Here is a 16,767-nt window from a genome sequence, read left to right on the forward strand (position 1 = left end):
GCCCCGTTTTCTTTTGTACTTGCCGTGTTCCCTGGAGGCGGGGCATCCGTGACTAGAATCTGTAGCTTTAAACTCAGGAAGGAGAGGATTAAAGTCTGAACAAGGTGCCAGGCCCCACTTGCTGTCTGTCCGCAGCCGGAGACGGGAGATTAGGGAAGAAGATGCTGTTTCTGCCGGCTCCATCGCTCGTCAAGAGAGAAAATGAAGTAAGATGCCCCTCAGCCCCGGCATCCGTGCTGCCCATCTGTCACCCCAGACGAGGTCCTGTGCCTAGTCTGGAGGGTGGTTTGGCAGCCCAGGCAGCCCCGGCCTGTGAATGTAGAACCCGTGAGGAATGTTCTGTCCCTATGACCTTTCCCCATCTGTCCCAGGCACAAGTCGTAATGGATGCTCCCACCCAAGTTGAGACCCGGCCCTTCACCAAGGTGCTCAGCCTGGCCGCCCCTTACTTGTCTAGCCTCGTCCTCCTTCCTCCTAGCCCCCACTCCCACACTCTGAATGTTCCTTCCTCCAAGACTCTGCTCAAGCCCCTCCCTCCGCCTCACACGTGGAAGTCCGCTTTCCCCCCTGTTCTATACCGCGACCCCCTACCTATCCCTCCAGGAGCAGTTCAAATGTCACCTGCTGCAGGAAGCCCTCCTTGAGTCTGTTAGATAAGAGCAAGCCTTTATTGAGCACCTACAATGTGCCGGTCCCCGAGTTAGGCTCTGGGAGTTAGAGATGCATCAGATCCTGGCCTGGCCTCCAGGAGGAAGAAGTGACGATGCTGAAGGTCCCTGGGGACGTGGACGGGAAGCTGCAGAAGTGGAAAGTGACAAGCCCAACAGGGGCAGGGGGAGTGTTGGCTTTAGGCTTCAGGCCCAAGAACGCAAGTGACAGGCAGTGTCCCTGGCAAATTAACCATCCTTACTTCTCGCTGGCATGTTGGCTCTTCTGGGCACCCGTGTCTGCTCTTGCCCTCACCAACAAGCCACGTGGTGTGGGGAGGGGCAGCACGGAGCAAGGGAAGCACGTGGTTAGGGGCGTAGCTCTGACGTCAGACCGGCTTTGTGACATCAGGAGAGTCACCTGACTTCTCCATACTTCATCCCTCTGCAAAATGGCACTAGAATAGTATCTGCCTCATAGCGTTGTTAAGAATTAAGTGGATTATACACGTGAGATGCTTAGAACGGGGGGATCAAGCACGCAGTGGATGTTAGCTATTTCATTACGGCTTGTTATTTTCATGGGCAGAAGATCTGGGCCCACCGGCTCCCCCTGCACACTAGGAAAATTCATCCCCTCCCTGAGCCTGTCTCCATCGGGAAAATGAGGCAGCAGTGATTTCCAGCTCTGATATTCTGGGATAAGGATGAAGGGAGGTAGCGATTGTAAGGTGGAGGCGGGGGGAGGGGAGTATAAGAACAGACCCAGGAGCAGAGCTGAGCGCTGAGCAGGTAGGGGAGATCCCGAGGCAGCCTGCAGTGTTGGTGACCCACAAAAGAGAAGTTAGCAGAAGGGAGTTAGCAGCCGGATCACGAAGGACCTTAAATGCCAAAACAATGCTTCTGAGAGGTGACAGGGCTTGATCAATTATTTGGAGACTGTGTCTAGTCATTAGGGAGATAATGGGCCCTCCGGAGAGGCAGTGATCTCCCCATCCCTGGGGGCGGATATGGGCAGGGGCGGAGATCTAAGAGAGAATCAGACATCAGATGAGGGAGCCAAGGTCTTAGAGGGCCTGAAACCCCCTGAGAGACTCTATATCCCTCCAAGAACAGCAGTTGGGGGAAGAGGCAGTGGCCACAGCGCTTAAGTGCCCCAGGCCTGGCACTGCCTTGGCATGCTTCTTTGGAATGTGACCTTGGCATTTGACCTCACGCTCGTTGGCCCCAGTTTGCCCATCTATAAAATGGGGGTGATGACAGGGTCTGCATCACGGGCAGTGTGAGAGCAGTCGATGCGACGGCATCGATGTTCCTGTTATTGTTGGGGTTACTGTGATCTCTCTGCCTCGGCTTCCAGAAGCCCCTTCCGCCGTCTTGGCCTCTCTCTCCTCTCCCCTCCATCCTAGGAGGAAGCGGCCGCACTGGAGTCTGGGGCTGACGAGGCTCCAGCCTGAAGCCTCCCTAAGGAGCCTGCCATGGTTACCAGCTGCCTGCAAGGAGAGGCCATAAATCCTGCGCCCGGGGTGGCGGGAGGGAGGGACCTACGTGTGGGGCAGGAAGGGGGGCAGCTAAGTGGAATTGAATCTTGTTTAAGGAGGAGGCCCACGCCTCCCCGGGCCTGTAATTTACTGCGAGGTTGACAAGATGAAAGCGGAATTTTCAGTGGCATAATCGCTGGGACCTCGGGGAAGCACGGGAGATGAGCCGCAAGGCAGGTGGCAGCGGCCTGGCTTTAAGCGAGATCTAGGGCGCTGATCCCGCTGTGAACACAGCAGGCGGTGGAGCCGGGGCACCGGGGCTCAGAGCCGGGCCAGGGCCCGGCTGGCTAAGCCAAGGGCTCAGGCCACATCGAGTCTGCTGTCATCTCCGGAGCTGAGGCCCGGCCCTGGGTTTTTCAGCAGATTTTATGTAGCAGAACGGACCGCCCAGGACGGCTGTGACAGCAGCTACTGACTGCCCAAGCCAAAGGGAGCTGTCTCGCTCAAGGTCACGCCCTCTGGAGGGGTGGGCAACCTACTTCCGATGTCTGGCAGATGCACGGATTGGGAGGCTGGCTTCTTTCCTCAACTGGGAGCACTGCAGCTCCAGAGTGCCTGCGGATCGGCTGAGATCCCTTCTGGGACAGCATCCGGGTTCACCTTCTCCTCACCCCTTCCGCGGTGTTCCTCACGACCCTCCCCCCAGGAAACCTCTCCCCTGGAGCCTGTCTCCAGGGAGGCAGACCTGAGGCTTTCCATCACCGGGAGGCTTGTTTTAAAGCAGCGACTGTGTGTAGTGTTGGGATAGGGTCACAGAGACTTCTTTTCCAGATGGGGAGACCCAGAGAAGGAAGAAACCTACCTAAGAGCTATGGCGTTAGGGGCAGAAGCTGGGATGCCAGACTCCCAGCCCATGAGTCCAACACCTCCATTTTACAGCTGGGAAGACTGAGGCCCAGAAAGCTGGGGGGGGGGTGTGACTCAGCATCTGTTCGGTGCAGGGGAGAGGGGGTAACGGAAGCAGTGTCCTAGGGTAAAAGCCCACGAGACCCTTAGCCACGTGGTCTAGAGCACACGACCTCTTCTTGGTGCCTCTGTTTTTTCATCAGTAACTGGAGAGGCGAAAGCCCATCTCGGGAGGCTGGTGTGGGGGTGGCCTAAGATATTAACCATAAGAGCTCATACTGGTTGGGGGTGTGGGCGGGGGCGGGGGCCTTCACACACATCTCGATGACACACTACCAAGATACGTTGTTCACAGTAGGTGCACGGGGCTTGATCTCCGTTCGCCGCTTCTGACCACCTGGTCCGGGGCTCCCAGGTCAGCCTCAGAGTCTGCTGGGGAGCTAGCCCAGACCGAGGACAGGCTCAGACTTTCCTCGTCCAGGCCCCGGCTTCCCCACTTCCTGGCTGTAGCCCACAGCAAGTTCCTTCTCCTCTCTGCACCCAGCTTCTTCATCTGTAAAACAAGGTAACTCACGTAAAGTACTTAGCACACCGGCCAATAAGCACGGCTTCTTTATTTTTAGCTCATCAAATATACAAGTCCTGGCACACAGAAAGCACCCTATAAATGTTGCCTCTTGGTATTATGATCATCGTTACTGAATCAGACGCTCCGGGGACCCAAGGATGTGCATCTTGAACAAGTCCCCCTTGTAACACTGCCAGCACAGCCCTGGCCCTCTGAGGGCTCCTGGAAATCACAGTTTGACCTTTCATTGTAAAGAAGCCCAGAGAGGGTGAGGACTTGCCCAAGGTCACCCAGCGTGGGGGGATCAAAGCCAAGCTCCAACCTAGTCCACTTGCCTTCCAGTCTAGAGAGCTTTCCCCCGTACTGCAAAGGGACAGATTCCTTAATGTCATCTGTTCGGGTTGCAATAAAAATTAACTACCCTGAATATGTCATCATCAGAGCAGCTCCAAGACAGAGAAGGGACTAAGGGAGACAAATGAAATGTGTCAGATATGCTCTTGGGGTGTGGAAGCGGGCTTTGTGGTGACTTTTTGGAAGGCTGCCCCATAGTCGGCTGGTCTCCTCTGCTGGTGGGGAGGTGAGATTCACCGTTAGACACGGGATGGGTGCTGCCTGAGACTTTAAGTGAGCAGAGCTGAGGGTGGGGCTTGGCCCTTGTCCGGCCCGGGTTCTTTCCCACCGCCACCCCCACCCCACCCCCCCATCCTTTGTGCCTCCTACTGATGGCGGTGGGGCCCCTTGGGACTACCTCAGTTCTTTTTTTTTTTTTTAATGTTTATTTATTTTTGAGAGAGAGAGAGAGAGAGAGAGAGAGAGAGAGTATGAGCAGGGGAGGGGCAGAGAGAGAGGGAGACACAATCTGAAGCAGGCTCCAGGCTCTGAGCTGTCAGCACAGAGCCCGACGTGAGGCTCGAACTCATGACCCATGAGATTATGACCTGAGCTGAAGTTGGCCGCCTAACTGAGCCACCCAGGCACCCGGGGACCACCTCAATTCTCAGCCTGGACAGAGCATCGTGTTTTACTATCTGGGTGGGAGCAAGATGGGAGTCCTCCTCTTCCAAGGTTGCCAGCATAGCAGCTGGATACACAAGGGCAGGGGCCCTGCTGTGGACCCCAGTCGCTGCCCCGGGGTTCCCCTGCAACCAATAAGCTGTCATAGGCTCAGGTCTAGGGGACCCTCCCTCTGGCTGGAGCCCATAGTCCAGGAACTGGGTGGGGGCAGGGAGACACCCAGAGGGGGCACCTGCTGGGATGAGGTGTGTGTGATGTGAGCAGGTACGGCAGAGAGACCATCAAGGAGGTGGAACAGGGGAGAAGGAGGTGGAAGGGGAGGAAGATACTGACTGGAAGAAGAGCAGGAGAAAAGGGGAAAGAAAGGAAAGGGGAGCGTGGCCAGAGCGGAGACGGAAATTGTGGTACATCCACGCGGGGGAGTACTACACGGCAGTGAAAAGGCACGCGCACAAGCACAAAGACAAATCTCAAAAACAAAGCGCCGAGAGAAAGGAGCAAAATGCAAAAAAAAAAAAAAGGGGGGGGGGGAGTATGATTCCATCCACATGAAGCTCAGGCACAGGCAGAACTAAAATGAGATGTTAAGAGTGCATAATCAGGTGATGGGCTATAAAGAGAGGCAAGGAGCCGGTTGTCGTAAAAGCCAGGACGGAGGGAAGCCTTGGGCTCCTGTCACAGCAGGGGGACCACTTTCAGTGTTTGGATCGACGGGTGGATCCACGACGGGCGGTTCATTTTCCACGACTGACCACCGCGCTGAGCACTTCAACCTGCGTTACTTTGTTTAATCACTCGTTCAACTCTGCATTTATGGTCTGCGCACTTTTCGGGTAGCGATGTTGAGTTTCACGATTTTGACTGCGCACGAAAAGCTGAGAAAGAGGAGGAGGGAGAGGGGAGGAGAGGATGGACGAGGCGGCTCGAGCGTGAGAGGGAGAAGGGGTTCCCGGGGCCATGCTTGGCTGGTACCACAGCGTGCCCTGTCCCCCATCCGGCCGCCTTTGTAAAATGGAATAAATATTGACACGGCCAGGATGGTATTCAATTTGTCCTGATCACTGGGCTGCGGTGAGTTCTGACAGGGCGCGGTGTAAAACAGCGGCTCGGGATGTAATTTCTACTGTCAACATGATGTACAGCGGACTTTGCCTGCGGCACCAGCAGGCGGGCAGGGTGGGGGCAGGGCAGACAGGCAGGTGCAGGCCGGGGGCATCTGGGGCGGAAGGTTCCGAGCAGCCACGCCCCCGGGCAGGCGAGCAGGGGCATGTGTGTGCGGGTGCATGCGTACACGTGCGTGTTCATAAGTTGCATGGGAGGCCAGGCCTTGAGAAGAGGCCCAGGCGTGGGGTGAGCAGGGTCAGGAGGAACTGGGGGGAAGGGACATGGTTCATGCTCAGAGCCAATCGCAGGCCTGTCCTTCGAGGCAGTCGCCGAACGCCCCCTGTGCCCATCCTCCTCTCCCTCCCCTACCACAGCCCGTTTGAATTCCAGATCCACCATCCACGAGCTGTGTGACCTCGGACAAGTCCCTCAACCTCTCTGAGCCGCTGTCCCTTCTTCTGTAATGGAAATTTTAAAGGCGGCTGCTGCGACAATGCAATCAGACCACTGACATAAAGTGCTCTGCAGAGAACTAAGTGTTACCCCTCATTATTAGCTAATTGGATGGCACCGTGCCTGGCACACAGTAAAAGCTCTATGAATGTTGTCTGTCATTATTCTCACTGACTCAGAATCAGCTCAGTATGTGCAACCCGCCTGCCAGTCTCCCTTCTCCATCCCTTAGATCCACCAAGGCTGTCCCCCAAAGGAGCCGGGTTTGGGGCAAAGCCCAGGGGGTCCCACTGCCCCGGCATTCTTTCCAGAGAGAAGTGAGATCGCGAAGGGGTGATGATGACTCACCTGGGTTTCTTGGGAACAGTAAGTAAGGTGAGGCAGAAAGTGCTAGAACAGTGCCCGGCTCTTAGGAGGTGATCAACAGCCATCCGCTGAAACACAACCAAATCATGGGTCGCTCTTGATCTAGCCCCCCTCCCCCGCCCCACCCCGTTCGCCTTGTCTGATCCGTCGCCAAGTTTGGCCCATTTGCTTCCTAAATATTTCATATCTGTCACCTTATCTCCACCCCAGGATGGCCTCCCTGGTCTGAGGGAGGTCTCTGGCCACACTGCCACCCCCGTCTCACTGGTCCCCTGCTTCCTGTCCGGTGCCCAATGCCTTCTCGTTGCTCTGGAGCCAGAAACTGAACTCTTTAAACTCCATGGGCAGCTGCCTCGCCGTCCACACTGCGCTCTGGCCCCTGAGCTCCCAGGCCCTCAAATGTGGCTTTGCTCGTTCTGTTACCTGCAGTGAGGTCATCTGTGCTTTCTTTACGCATCAGGTCAAAACCCCTGGCTCAGCGGACTGCCCCTCCCCGGCCCCACCCGGTCCTAATGAGATCGTATCCCCTGTGAAATACGGTGGGGGGAGGGAGGGCTGTACTTTCTGGTTGTGGAGAATTGTGCGCTTCCCTGAGAATATTGGCTTAATAAATATGTCCCCTTACACACACACACACACACACACACACACACAGACACACACACACGTGCGCGCGCACACACACGCCCCGGAAGGGCATGACCATGAGACCCTGATTCACCCAATGCTACGTCCTTAGCCTCCAACACAGTGCCCGGTATATAGTAGGTGCTCAACAAATATCTGATGACTCAGAAAACGGAATAAGCAGAGGGAGGTGTGCCACAGAAGGGCAGTGTGGTGGCGTGGCAGTAAACAGGCACCCCCGTCACCTGCCCTTCTGTCCAACCAGCCATCCACACCCTCTTGCGCCCACTCCCTCACACATTCAGTAGTGGCCACTCTGAGCGGGGCACAGAGGTATGGATTGGAGGGTGCAGAGCGGCAACAGGGGCGGGTGCTGAGGCCAGTCAAGGGCGAATTTGGCTCTGAGCCATGGCTCAGATAAGTGAGCTCACGGGGGCTTGGGGGAGGAGACAGAGAGACTGTGCGGAGGGGAGGAACCCGGTCAGGGTTGGACGTGGGGCAACAAGGGAGAGAGAGAGCGTCCTGGCAGAGGGAACAGCAGAAGCAAAGGCCCTGAGGCACGACAGTAGGAAAGAGTGGGCGGTGCCCTCCGCACCTGCACGTGTCAGATACGGCGACGATAATGCAGAGGGGGCAGATCCAGATCTCACGGGGCCTTGAGCCGCCGCGTGTGTGGTGGCTAACAGACAGGCTCTGAACCTAACAGCCTAGGGTCCAAACCCCAGCCCCACATCGTGCCACACGACCTCATCACGCCTCGGTTTCCTCATCTGGAAAATGAGCGCAAATAGGAGTGCTCACCTCCACGGATCGTGTGCGGAGTCCCTGAGCGTGAAAGTCCCTTTGTTACTCTGAATGGTAACTAACTTTACCTCGAAGGTGAAAGAGAGCCAGGGAAGGTTTGGCCCGGGAGAAACTTTCAGACCGAGCTGGGCTTCGTGAGGGCAAATCTACGCTCAGCGTGGCGGGGGGGACAAGACTGGGGGCCCCTGGAGCAGCCTTTGCAGATGGGGTGACCGCGTGAATGGGGTGCGTATGGCCCCTGCCCCGCTCGTCCCCTCTCCCCCGGCCCCCCACCTTTGCCTCCCTAGCTAATGGTCCGACTACCAAGCCCAGAAGCTCTGGCGCATCCTGACTCGACCCCCAAACACACTCAGAGATGTGAACCCCCACCCCAGCCCACCCCAGCAGGACACTGCTGAGCTTGGCATCACACCCACGGCCCCAGAAATAGCCCGTGGGCTCAGCCCACAGGAGCAGACACCCACGCGGCCCCTCGCGCCACACTTGCTGAGCGCCCACACATGCCGGGAGTCGCCCCTGGGACCGGGCGCTGAGCACACACGGGCCCTGGCACACAGGTGCCCCGAGGCACGCGAGGCAATAACTAGTCTGTTCTCCTGTTGGCGACTTCGCGGGGCCCTCCACCCGGGAGCCGCGGGAAGCAAGAGCGGCGAGCAGACACGGGGTGGCCCCTCCAACAGCTCCTGCCTTACGCTAGGATCCCTTCTGGCCGGAAGGGAGAGCACTGAGCTGGTAGAAATAATTTTCCTTCTCCCCAGGGAGAACACAGCAGCCAAGCACAGAGAGTGCAGACAGGAGCCAGGCTGCCAGGCACAGCTCCCGCTGGCAAACCTGGGAGCCAGGTGGGCAGGGAGAGAGGACGCATCCACGCCAAGCCAGGGGGCGGGGCGGGGGGAGTAAACGAATGCGCGAGCAAAAGAATGAGCTGCCTCTCCCTGCGTGGCCCTCGTCTCGGGCACCAGCCTTGCACCCGTGCAGGAGGAACCCCCTTACCCTGCACACGCCTTCCCTCTTCCTGCAGCGAGGTGTGCCCGTGGGCCCCAGAGCGGTTGTTAAATAAACGCATGAGTGACTACACGAATGAGCAGAAAAATACCTCTGAGCCCCTTTCACCTGGTCAGGATACTATGTACAAATTAGGGGTCCAGGAGTAGTCGAGTTAGCGGGAACGGTGACCATAGTCCTTATTATCTCATCAGCCAACATTGACTGCCAAAGGCCGGAAACGCCCTCATGGGTGTCGTCCTATTTGGTCTTCCCACCGGCCGGAGGAGATGAGCACTATTAGCCCCTTTTTCAGATGAGAAAACCGAGGCTCAGAGAAACGGGGCAAACTGCCAAGGTGAGCATACAGTAATGGAGCTAGGACTCAAACCCTGGTCTGACTTTGGACCCCATCCTCTTAGGCCCCCTGAGCGCTAAATTCTGCCCCAGAGAGAGGGGCTAAGAAGATGATCAGGAACCGTGGGGAGGAGGCAGAGGTCAGGAGGTCCCGGCTGCACCGTGATGTCTCCCCTGCTTTGTCCCGCCTGGGGGGTCACGGTGCCCAGCCCCTCTTCCTGGTCTTGGCACAGAGACAGGCTGGGAAACAAACGTGGGATGAGTAGGATGAGAAGCCCTTCCTCTGTGCCCAGGGAGACAGCCAGATGACAAAGGAGGACCTGGAGCCACGGAGCTGGCAGTCGGACAGCCTTGGCAGCAATGATACCAGGGCACGGAGAAATCAAGAGAGGACACGCTGGCCACCCAGCCTAGACTCTGGAAGGACACAGTGTGGGCAGTGGCAGTGATGCCCGGAGCATAGACAAGGCCACAGCAAATCAGCAAGCCTGCCAGCCCCTCAGTGAGAGGGAAAGAATGTTGCCCAAGCAGCTCCCACAATCTGTCCGAGGCGACATTCTCCGGAGTCCTTCCCAGCACCCAGCTCTGTGCTTGGCTCTGGCAGGCGTGTGCGGGAAGGGGCAGGGAGGGACAGAAGAAGGAATGGCCGTGCCCTCTGTCCTCCAGAAGCTTGCCATCACAGCTGACACCGAACCCCAGAGAAGATTCGGGCAGACAGGTCTGAGGGAGTTTGGAGGAGAGAGAATGAGAGTCTGGAGGAAGTAGGGGCCGGAAGTAGGGCACTGGATCCTCAAGGCCCACAGTGGGAAAAGTCAGTGGCTCAACAACATTATCAAAGCCACAGACTGTACCCTCTTTCTTACTTAGCCCCTTTAGCCTCTTGCGGAGGGGGGTGTGGGGTGGGGGTTGGGGGGGGGGGGGCTTCCCTCATTGTCCCAAAATGGCTGCTGTAGCTCCAGCCATCACGTCTTCACACACGCAGAAAATGAAGAGTTTCTCCTCGAGGCATCTCTTTTTAAAGAGCGGCAAACAATTCCCAGAAGCTCTCTAGCAGTTATCCCTTCAGATCTCATTGGCCAGAATTGTGTCACATGATACTTTCTAAACCAATCACTGGTGGGGAGAGGAGAAAGGTTCTCGCTCCTTTAGATGAATCACTATTCATAGGGGAGGGGGTGAGCATATGGCCAAGCTCAATATTCTGTGAATATTGAGACAGAATCGCAGCAAGACAGGACTGGGAAAGGGACTGGCTATTAGCAGCTGGCCAAGGCTGTATTTCCCATCTGTCTCTTTAAAACATTTTGTTTTAATGTTTATTTCTGAGACAGACAGAGAGCATGAGCGGGGAAGGTCAGAGAGAGAGGGAGACACAGACTGTGAAGCAGGTTCCAGGCTCTGAGCTGTCAGCACAGAGCCCGATGAGGGGCTCGGACCCACGAACCGTGAGATCATGACCTGAGCCGAAGTCGGAGGCTCAACCGACTGAGCCCCCCAGGCGTCCCCACCATCTGTCTCTTTTACGTACCATAAAACCCAGCAGACTGCTGCGGTAGGGGTGGGAGCTGGGGGAGCAGGCGAAAGTGACCTTAAAAAATCCCTAGAGGGGCTGTCACCCACCCCCACCGATGTCTCTGCCTCCCCACCTCCCAGTCTCTCTTGAACCCACTCCATTCAAGCCTGCACACCGACCGCGCCACCAAACTCGCTTTTATCGAGGCCACCGCTGACCTCCGTGTGGCCAAGACCGACGGTCAACTCAATGAAGTCCACAGCGGACTTGACCTGGCGGTAGGATGACCATATAGTTCATCATCTAAACTGGGAGTAAAAGGGGGCGGGACACTATAACAGGTTTGCCCGGACACCGGATGTAAAGCAGGACTGTCACGCACGGGCAAAGCTGGACAGACGGTCGCTCGCCTGAGAGAGCAGTCCGCACGGTTGATGACCCCTTCCTCCTTACAGCACGGTCCCCAGTGGGCTTCCAGGACCCCCCCCTCCCCTTGGCTCCCCTCCCCTGCCCTCCACTCTCCTCCTGTTCAGTCTCCTTGGTTCCGCCCTCTCCGTCTCCCAGATCTCCGTGGTTGAGGTGCTGGACCTCTTCTCCACCTGCGCTCAGTCCTTCGTGGGCTCACCCGGTCCCGGCTCTAAATACCGTCCAAGTTCCCAAATGCACGCCTGCAGCCAGGACCCCGCTCCTGAGGTCCTGGCAGAAGGTGCCCTGGGCTGTTTGATGTCACTACTGGACGCCTAAGAGGCATTTGAATGTAACACGTCAAGACGGAGTTCCTGATCCCCCCCCACTTCTGCTCTGCCCACAGCTGTCCTCAGCTCGGGGAGCCGGAACCCCCCCCCCACTCCCGCCACTGGGGCTGCAGGGTGGTCGTGCTTGGTTCCTCTTCCCCTGGCGCCCCATTTCCGACCCACAGCATAGCCTGCCACACAGGCAGCGCCCCCTGTCCCCGCCTTGGTCCCGCCACCCTCACTTCCCCTCTGCATTGTTGAAACGGCACCCCCAGCCCCTTCCAGCCCCGGCTTCCTTCTATTTTGCACACAATAGCTAGCCAGCATGATCTTTTACATTTGTTTTAATGTCTGTATTTATTTTTGAGAGAGAGACAGACAGCGTGCGTGCGCGTGCAAGCGGGGGAGGGGCAGAGAGAGAGGGGGACAGAGGATCCAAAGCAGGCTCTCTGTGCTGACGGCAGGGAGCCCGATGTGGGGCCTGAACCCACGAACCGCGAGATCCGAGCGGGAGTCGGACGCTCGACCGACAGAGCCACCCAGGCGCCCCGCCAGTATGATCTTTTAAAACATAAATTAGATCACATCATTCTGTTCAAGCCCTCCCAGGGTAGGGGTCCCATCGGACAGTAAAAACCCAAAGAAGACGCAGCAGGCCCTGATGCCCACCTCCGTATTTTCTCTGAGCTCATCTGCTGCTCACACCTCGTCACGCACTTCAGCAACAAGGGGTTCCTTGCTGTTCCTCCCGCACACCAAACACACACTGACCTCAGGGCCTTTGCACTTGCCGTTCCTGCCACCTGCAATGCTTTTCTCCCAGCTATGTGCACAGCTCCCTCCCTCCCTCCCTCCCTCCCTCCCTTTGGAGGTCTGTTCAAATGTCACCTTAGCAGTGAGGCCTTCCATGGCCACCTTGTATGAATTCTCATTTATACAGACGATTGAGAGACAGAAAGAGCAAATCCCCCCACTCTGGTACCTACCCTGCTTTGTTTCCCTCGATAGCATTTACCATGACCTATCATGTTATTTATTGGTTTCTTTATTTATTTGTTTACCGTCTGTCCCCCATTAGACTTGCAAGGGCGAGGACTCTGCCCGTTTCTTGTTGTGCCTAGAGCAGCACAGAGTGGAAATTCACGAATATTTCTGGAATGAGTGAATGTGCACCACGTACACGCACACACGCTGACGTCCGTGATTGCAGGCACAGGCCCACACACACAGGAACCACACACGCGCACACGGGCCCCAGAGCACATGGGTTATGGGAGCAGAGGCTGAAGAGAGGAGAGAGCACAGCCGACGTTTACGGAGCCAGCCTGGGGCTTGGCTTTTAACCCCACTTGGGATTGAACAACCGCGCGGCAGGTTGAGACCTGCAGCCTGGAGAAAGCCACCAGCATGCCTAAGATCTCCTGGGAACCCCTGGCAGATGGGAATGCAGGCCTGAGGCTCCACAGTGGCCCCCAGTGAAGGACTGAATGCCAGGACAGGGTCCTGTGGTTACACCCACTCAGGAAACGTAGCGGCTGCAGGAGTCTGGCAGGTGGCTGGGGACCCTGGCCAGGCCAGCGCCTGAGAGAGGCCCAGGTGGGCGGGATGAAGGCCCGGGGAGGAGACACGGCGGGGGGGGGGGGGGGCGCCTCAAACCATAGCGCTGGGTGTGCCCTGCCCAAGGGGGCCCAGCCAGGGTGGCAGGTTGGGGCCGAGATGCAGCCACCCTTGTCCCGCCCAGCACGGCCCCCCACCGCCCGGCACGGGGCTGTTATCACTGAGAGCGGTGACTTTTCCTAGTCCTTCAAAGGTGCCCCACGCCAAGGGGAATCCAAGCCTGGGTTCGAGACCGCACTCCGCCACTCTTGAATTCTGCTTTCTCTAAAGTGAAATTTGACCTCTGGCCGTTGCCCCACCACCACCCCCCCCCCCCCCGCCCCAGACCTTCCACAGAGCGCTCCTTCTTCCCCAAGAGCCCGAATTCCATGTGTCCAAATCCTTCTTGCACTTGAACTTCAGGTGACACCTCCTCTACCCCACGGCCCACTGTGTTGCGCTTGGCCCTTCTGTGCTGAGGGCCTTCCATCACGAAATCCCCTCATGGCCATAGACCGTTTCGGTCTCCTGTGGTTTTTATTGTATAAAACTCCCCAGGCCCTTCTCTGCACACACAGAATAAAATGGCCAAGTCATCCGCAGCCACCCTCTTGCTCTGCACCAGCCACAGTGGCCTCCTTCCTGTTCCTCAGCTTATTCCAGCCTCTGGACCTTTGCATGTGCTGTTCCCTCTGCGTGGAACCATTTTGTGCCAGGCTTCTTCTCATCCTTCCAGATCAGCCAAATATCACCTCCTCTGAGAGGCCCTCCCTGATATCACATCTAGAGTAAGACGCCCACTCCAGCCCTTCCATCATTCTCTTCCTCCCCTTTTCCTGTTTTGTATTCCTTCCTAACGCTTCTCGCCCCCAGAAATTATATGGTAGATTTCTTTCCTTTATTACTAGAAGGTCAGCTCCAGGAGGGCCAGGACTATTTTGTTTATTGCTTTGTCTCCAGGGCCCAGCACAGGGGCCGGCATCAGGGAGGTGTGGTAAATAGTTGTTGAAAGAGTAAATGAATAACCAGAAGATATAGCTGAGCAACTGATCGTATCTTGCGGTCTTCACAGAGAAACGATTTTGAAAGTATGTTGAATGAATGAATGAATGAATGCGTGAATGCATGCACTTCTGTCTCCCCACTTGTAGTAGATGCTAATGTTCGATGAAGGAATGAATGATAGAATCCTTGAAAAGGTGGTGTAAAGAAGGGAAAGGAAAGAGGGAGAGCGGCGATGGGGTGCCTGCAAACACGGGGTGGGGGGAATCTCCCATTGTTCCCACCTCCTGCGCCTCGCCTCCGCAGCTGTCCCCAGGGGTGGCCCCAGCGCCACCCCCCCACCCGCCCTCCAGCCGGCCCCTCCCCTCTGCGTCCCTGCAGGGCCCTGATGGGTCCTGGAACTGCCTGATGGAGTCAGGGGAACAGTTCCTGCCGAGCCCGCAGGGAAGTCATAAGCTCCAGGAAATGGAGGCTGCGGAGCGATGCCTCCTCTCCTCACCCATAACTCCAACCTCATTACGACCGGCCCAGGCTGTAACGTGGAGAATCAGAGCCGGCTCCCCAGAGGCCGGAGCACATCTCCGGGATCACAGAGCAGGGCCCCAAGGGGAGGGGGGTGTCTTCAGGCCTCAGCTCCGCCTTCACGCCCAGGCCCTACAGAGCGGGTGAGGAGGGGGTGGGACGGGGTGCTGGGGGTGCTCGCAGCAGGGTCACGGGCCCTCCTGACCTCCGTTAGTTCAGGGTGGGGCCTGCAGGGAAAGAGGGACCAGCACGTCCGGGACTCCTCCCTCCTCTCCTCCCCAGGGGCTGTGAGGCTCTCAAATGCAGCATCAACCTCCTGCGTCCCCCCTTCCAACAGACTCCCTACCCGGAACCCCTTTCGTAAGGATATTCTGGTGCCCGTGCCCGGCAAGAGCACTGGGGAATCAAGCGTCTGCAAAACGGGTATAAAACACTAACCTTCACAGCTGCTGTGACTCACACAAGTCAGTTAAAGGGATGAGAACTGGCCTCTTTGGTGCTGGGTCATAGGGGGTGGTCTACATTTCTTCTCCCCCCCCCCCCGAGATTCCAGCCACCTGGGTCACCCGCAGGTGGACCTCTGCCCAGCCACACCCCTCATGCTTCCAACCTAACTCCCCCCACCAGCCGGAGATGCCCCCTTTTCCAAGAAACAGCCCTAATTCCCTCCCACCCACCTTCCCCTTGCAGACACAGGTGCCCACTCCCTTCCCGGAGCCCCTCTTACAGCCCTGCTCACACTCTGCCTGGCATTTAGGTTGTTATTGGGAGGTCTCATCCCCACGCCTCTAAACTGTGAACTTATTTTTGTCCAGCCCAAACCAGGCCAAGCCGATGCCCCGTGGAATTGAGTTGTTGAACTGAGCTGAACCGGGCTTGGGGAGAGGGGTGGAGATTGAGCCCCTCACCTCCACTCACTCTTGTCGGTGCCTAAAATTCCTCCCTTAAAGCAGCATTGCTGTCCCCTGTAAACACCCACATTAAGCCATTATTCATCATTATGGCTTGAGTAGGAGTTAGTCCCTCAGATCCTTTTTTGCTGAAAGCAGGATCTGATGGAGGGGTGAGGGAGGGAGAGATGGATTGATCTGGGGACCGCGGTGCTGGTCCGGGGTGGGGGTGGGGGGGAGAAGTGTGTCTCAGACCCTGCAAAAGGAATGTTTTCTGGGGGAATGCGGAGACACCGTGGTAAGCTCAGAGGGCTTGTGGCCCTGCCCAAAGTCACTCGACACCTCCAAGCAAGGCCGTTGGGGACTCATGTGCCCCATCTCTGAAAGGGGCTGTGCAGGGACGAGCAGGAGATCCGAGGGCCTCCCTTGGGCTCCTGGTTTGGATGAAGTGACCCCTCACCTGCTGTGAGAAGGCAGGAGTGTGGGTGGCAGGCTGGGTGCTGGATTCTGTGCACCCAGGAGGCCTGGGTCCTGGCAGCCCTTGAAGACCCCTTCTAGAAGGACCTGCTCCCTCTCTGGGGCGGGGGATTTCCAGGGGCTGGGCTGGGCTAGATAGATTGTCGGCCAGCGTCAGGGGGAACAGCTGGTAAGGGCCCTGCTCCGGTGGGCATGGGGGCTCCTGGAGGGAGGACCACGGGGAAGGAGCCGGACCGGGCCGTGAGAAAGTGGGCGGAGGCTGAGAGAGGACAGGCGGGTGATGGGAGTTGAAAGGAAGGATCCAGGGCTGGGGGCTGGGGGTGGGGGTGGGGAAAAGGGGCAGACCAGACCCTGGCCCAAGAAGGCCGGGATCACGACGGGTCACAGCAGGTGCCTAATTAGTACCTAAAAGAAGAGCCGAGCTGTCGACTCAACCAGCCCTGCCACCACAAGGCGCCCCCTCTGACGTTTCTCTTGTTTCTCTCGCAGGATCGGTCCGGTCGGGACGGCCCCTAGTCCTCCAGGGACCCGCCCGGCCGCAACCAGCACCCCTCCGCGCGGGGACCATGGCGCACGGCTGTCTCGGGAGCCGCGGGGGCGCCGCCTGGTGATCCGGCCGCGGCGGCGCGAGGGGGGCGCGGGCGGGGACCCCGGGGGCCAGTCCATGCCCCGGGAGCGGCCGCGCCCGGTCTGAGACACACTTCTCCCCCCCCACCCCC

At 57.7% G+C, this 16,767-nt stretch overlaps 1 protein-coding gene across 1 annotated transcript in view; it reads left to right on the forward strand.

Annotated features, from left to right (window-relative positions):
- Positions 1 to 763: 763 nt before the first annotated feature.
- The window catches only part of CDH22 (cadherin 22), an 82,959-nt gene continuing 66,955 nt past the window's right edge, over positions 764 to 16,767 (forward strand). Inside the window, exons 1-6 of the mRNA XM_040446789.1 lie at positions 764 to 811; positions 10,968 to 11,105; positions 11,392 to 11,533; positions 11,639 to 11,696; positions 14,964 to 15,041; positions 16,538 to 16,736. Coding sequence (XP_040302723.1) covers positions 764 to 811; positions 10,968 to 11,105; positions 11,392 to 11,533; positions 11,639 to 11,696; positions 14,964 to 15,041; positions 16,538 to 16,736 — 663 coding nt within the window. The remainder of the gene's footprint in view (positions 812 to 10,967; positions 11,106 to 11,391; positions 11,534 to 11,638; positions 11,697 to 14,963; positions 15,042 to 16,537; positions 16,737 to 16,767) is intronic.

Source organism: Herpailurus yagouaroundi, unplaced genomic scaffold (assembly GCF_014898765.1).
Source record: "Herpailurus yagouaroundi ecotype Mexico unplaced genomic scaffold, PumYag 196, whole genome shotgun sequence".
In the NCBI taxonomy this organism is placed as follows: domain Eukaryota; kingdom Metazoa; phylum Chordata; class Mammalia; order Carnivora; family Felidae; genus Herpailurus; species Herpailurus yagouaroundi.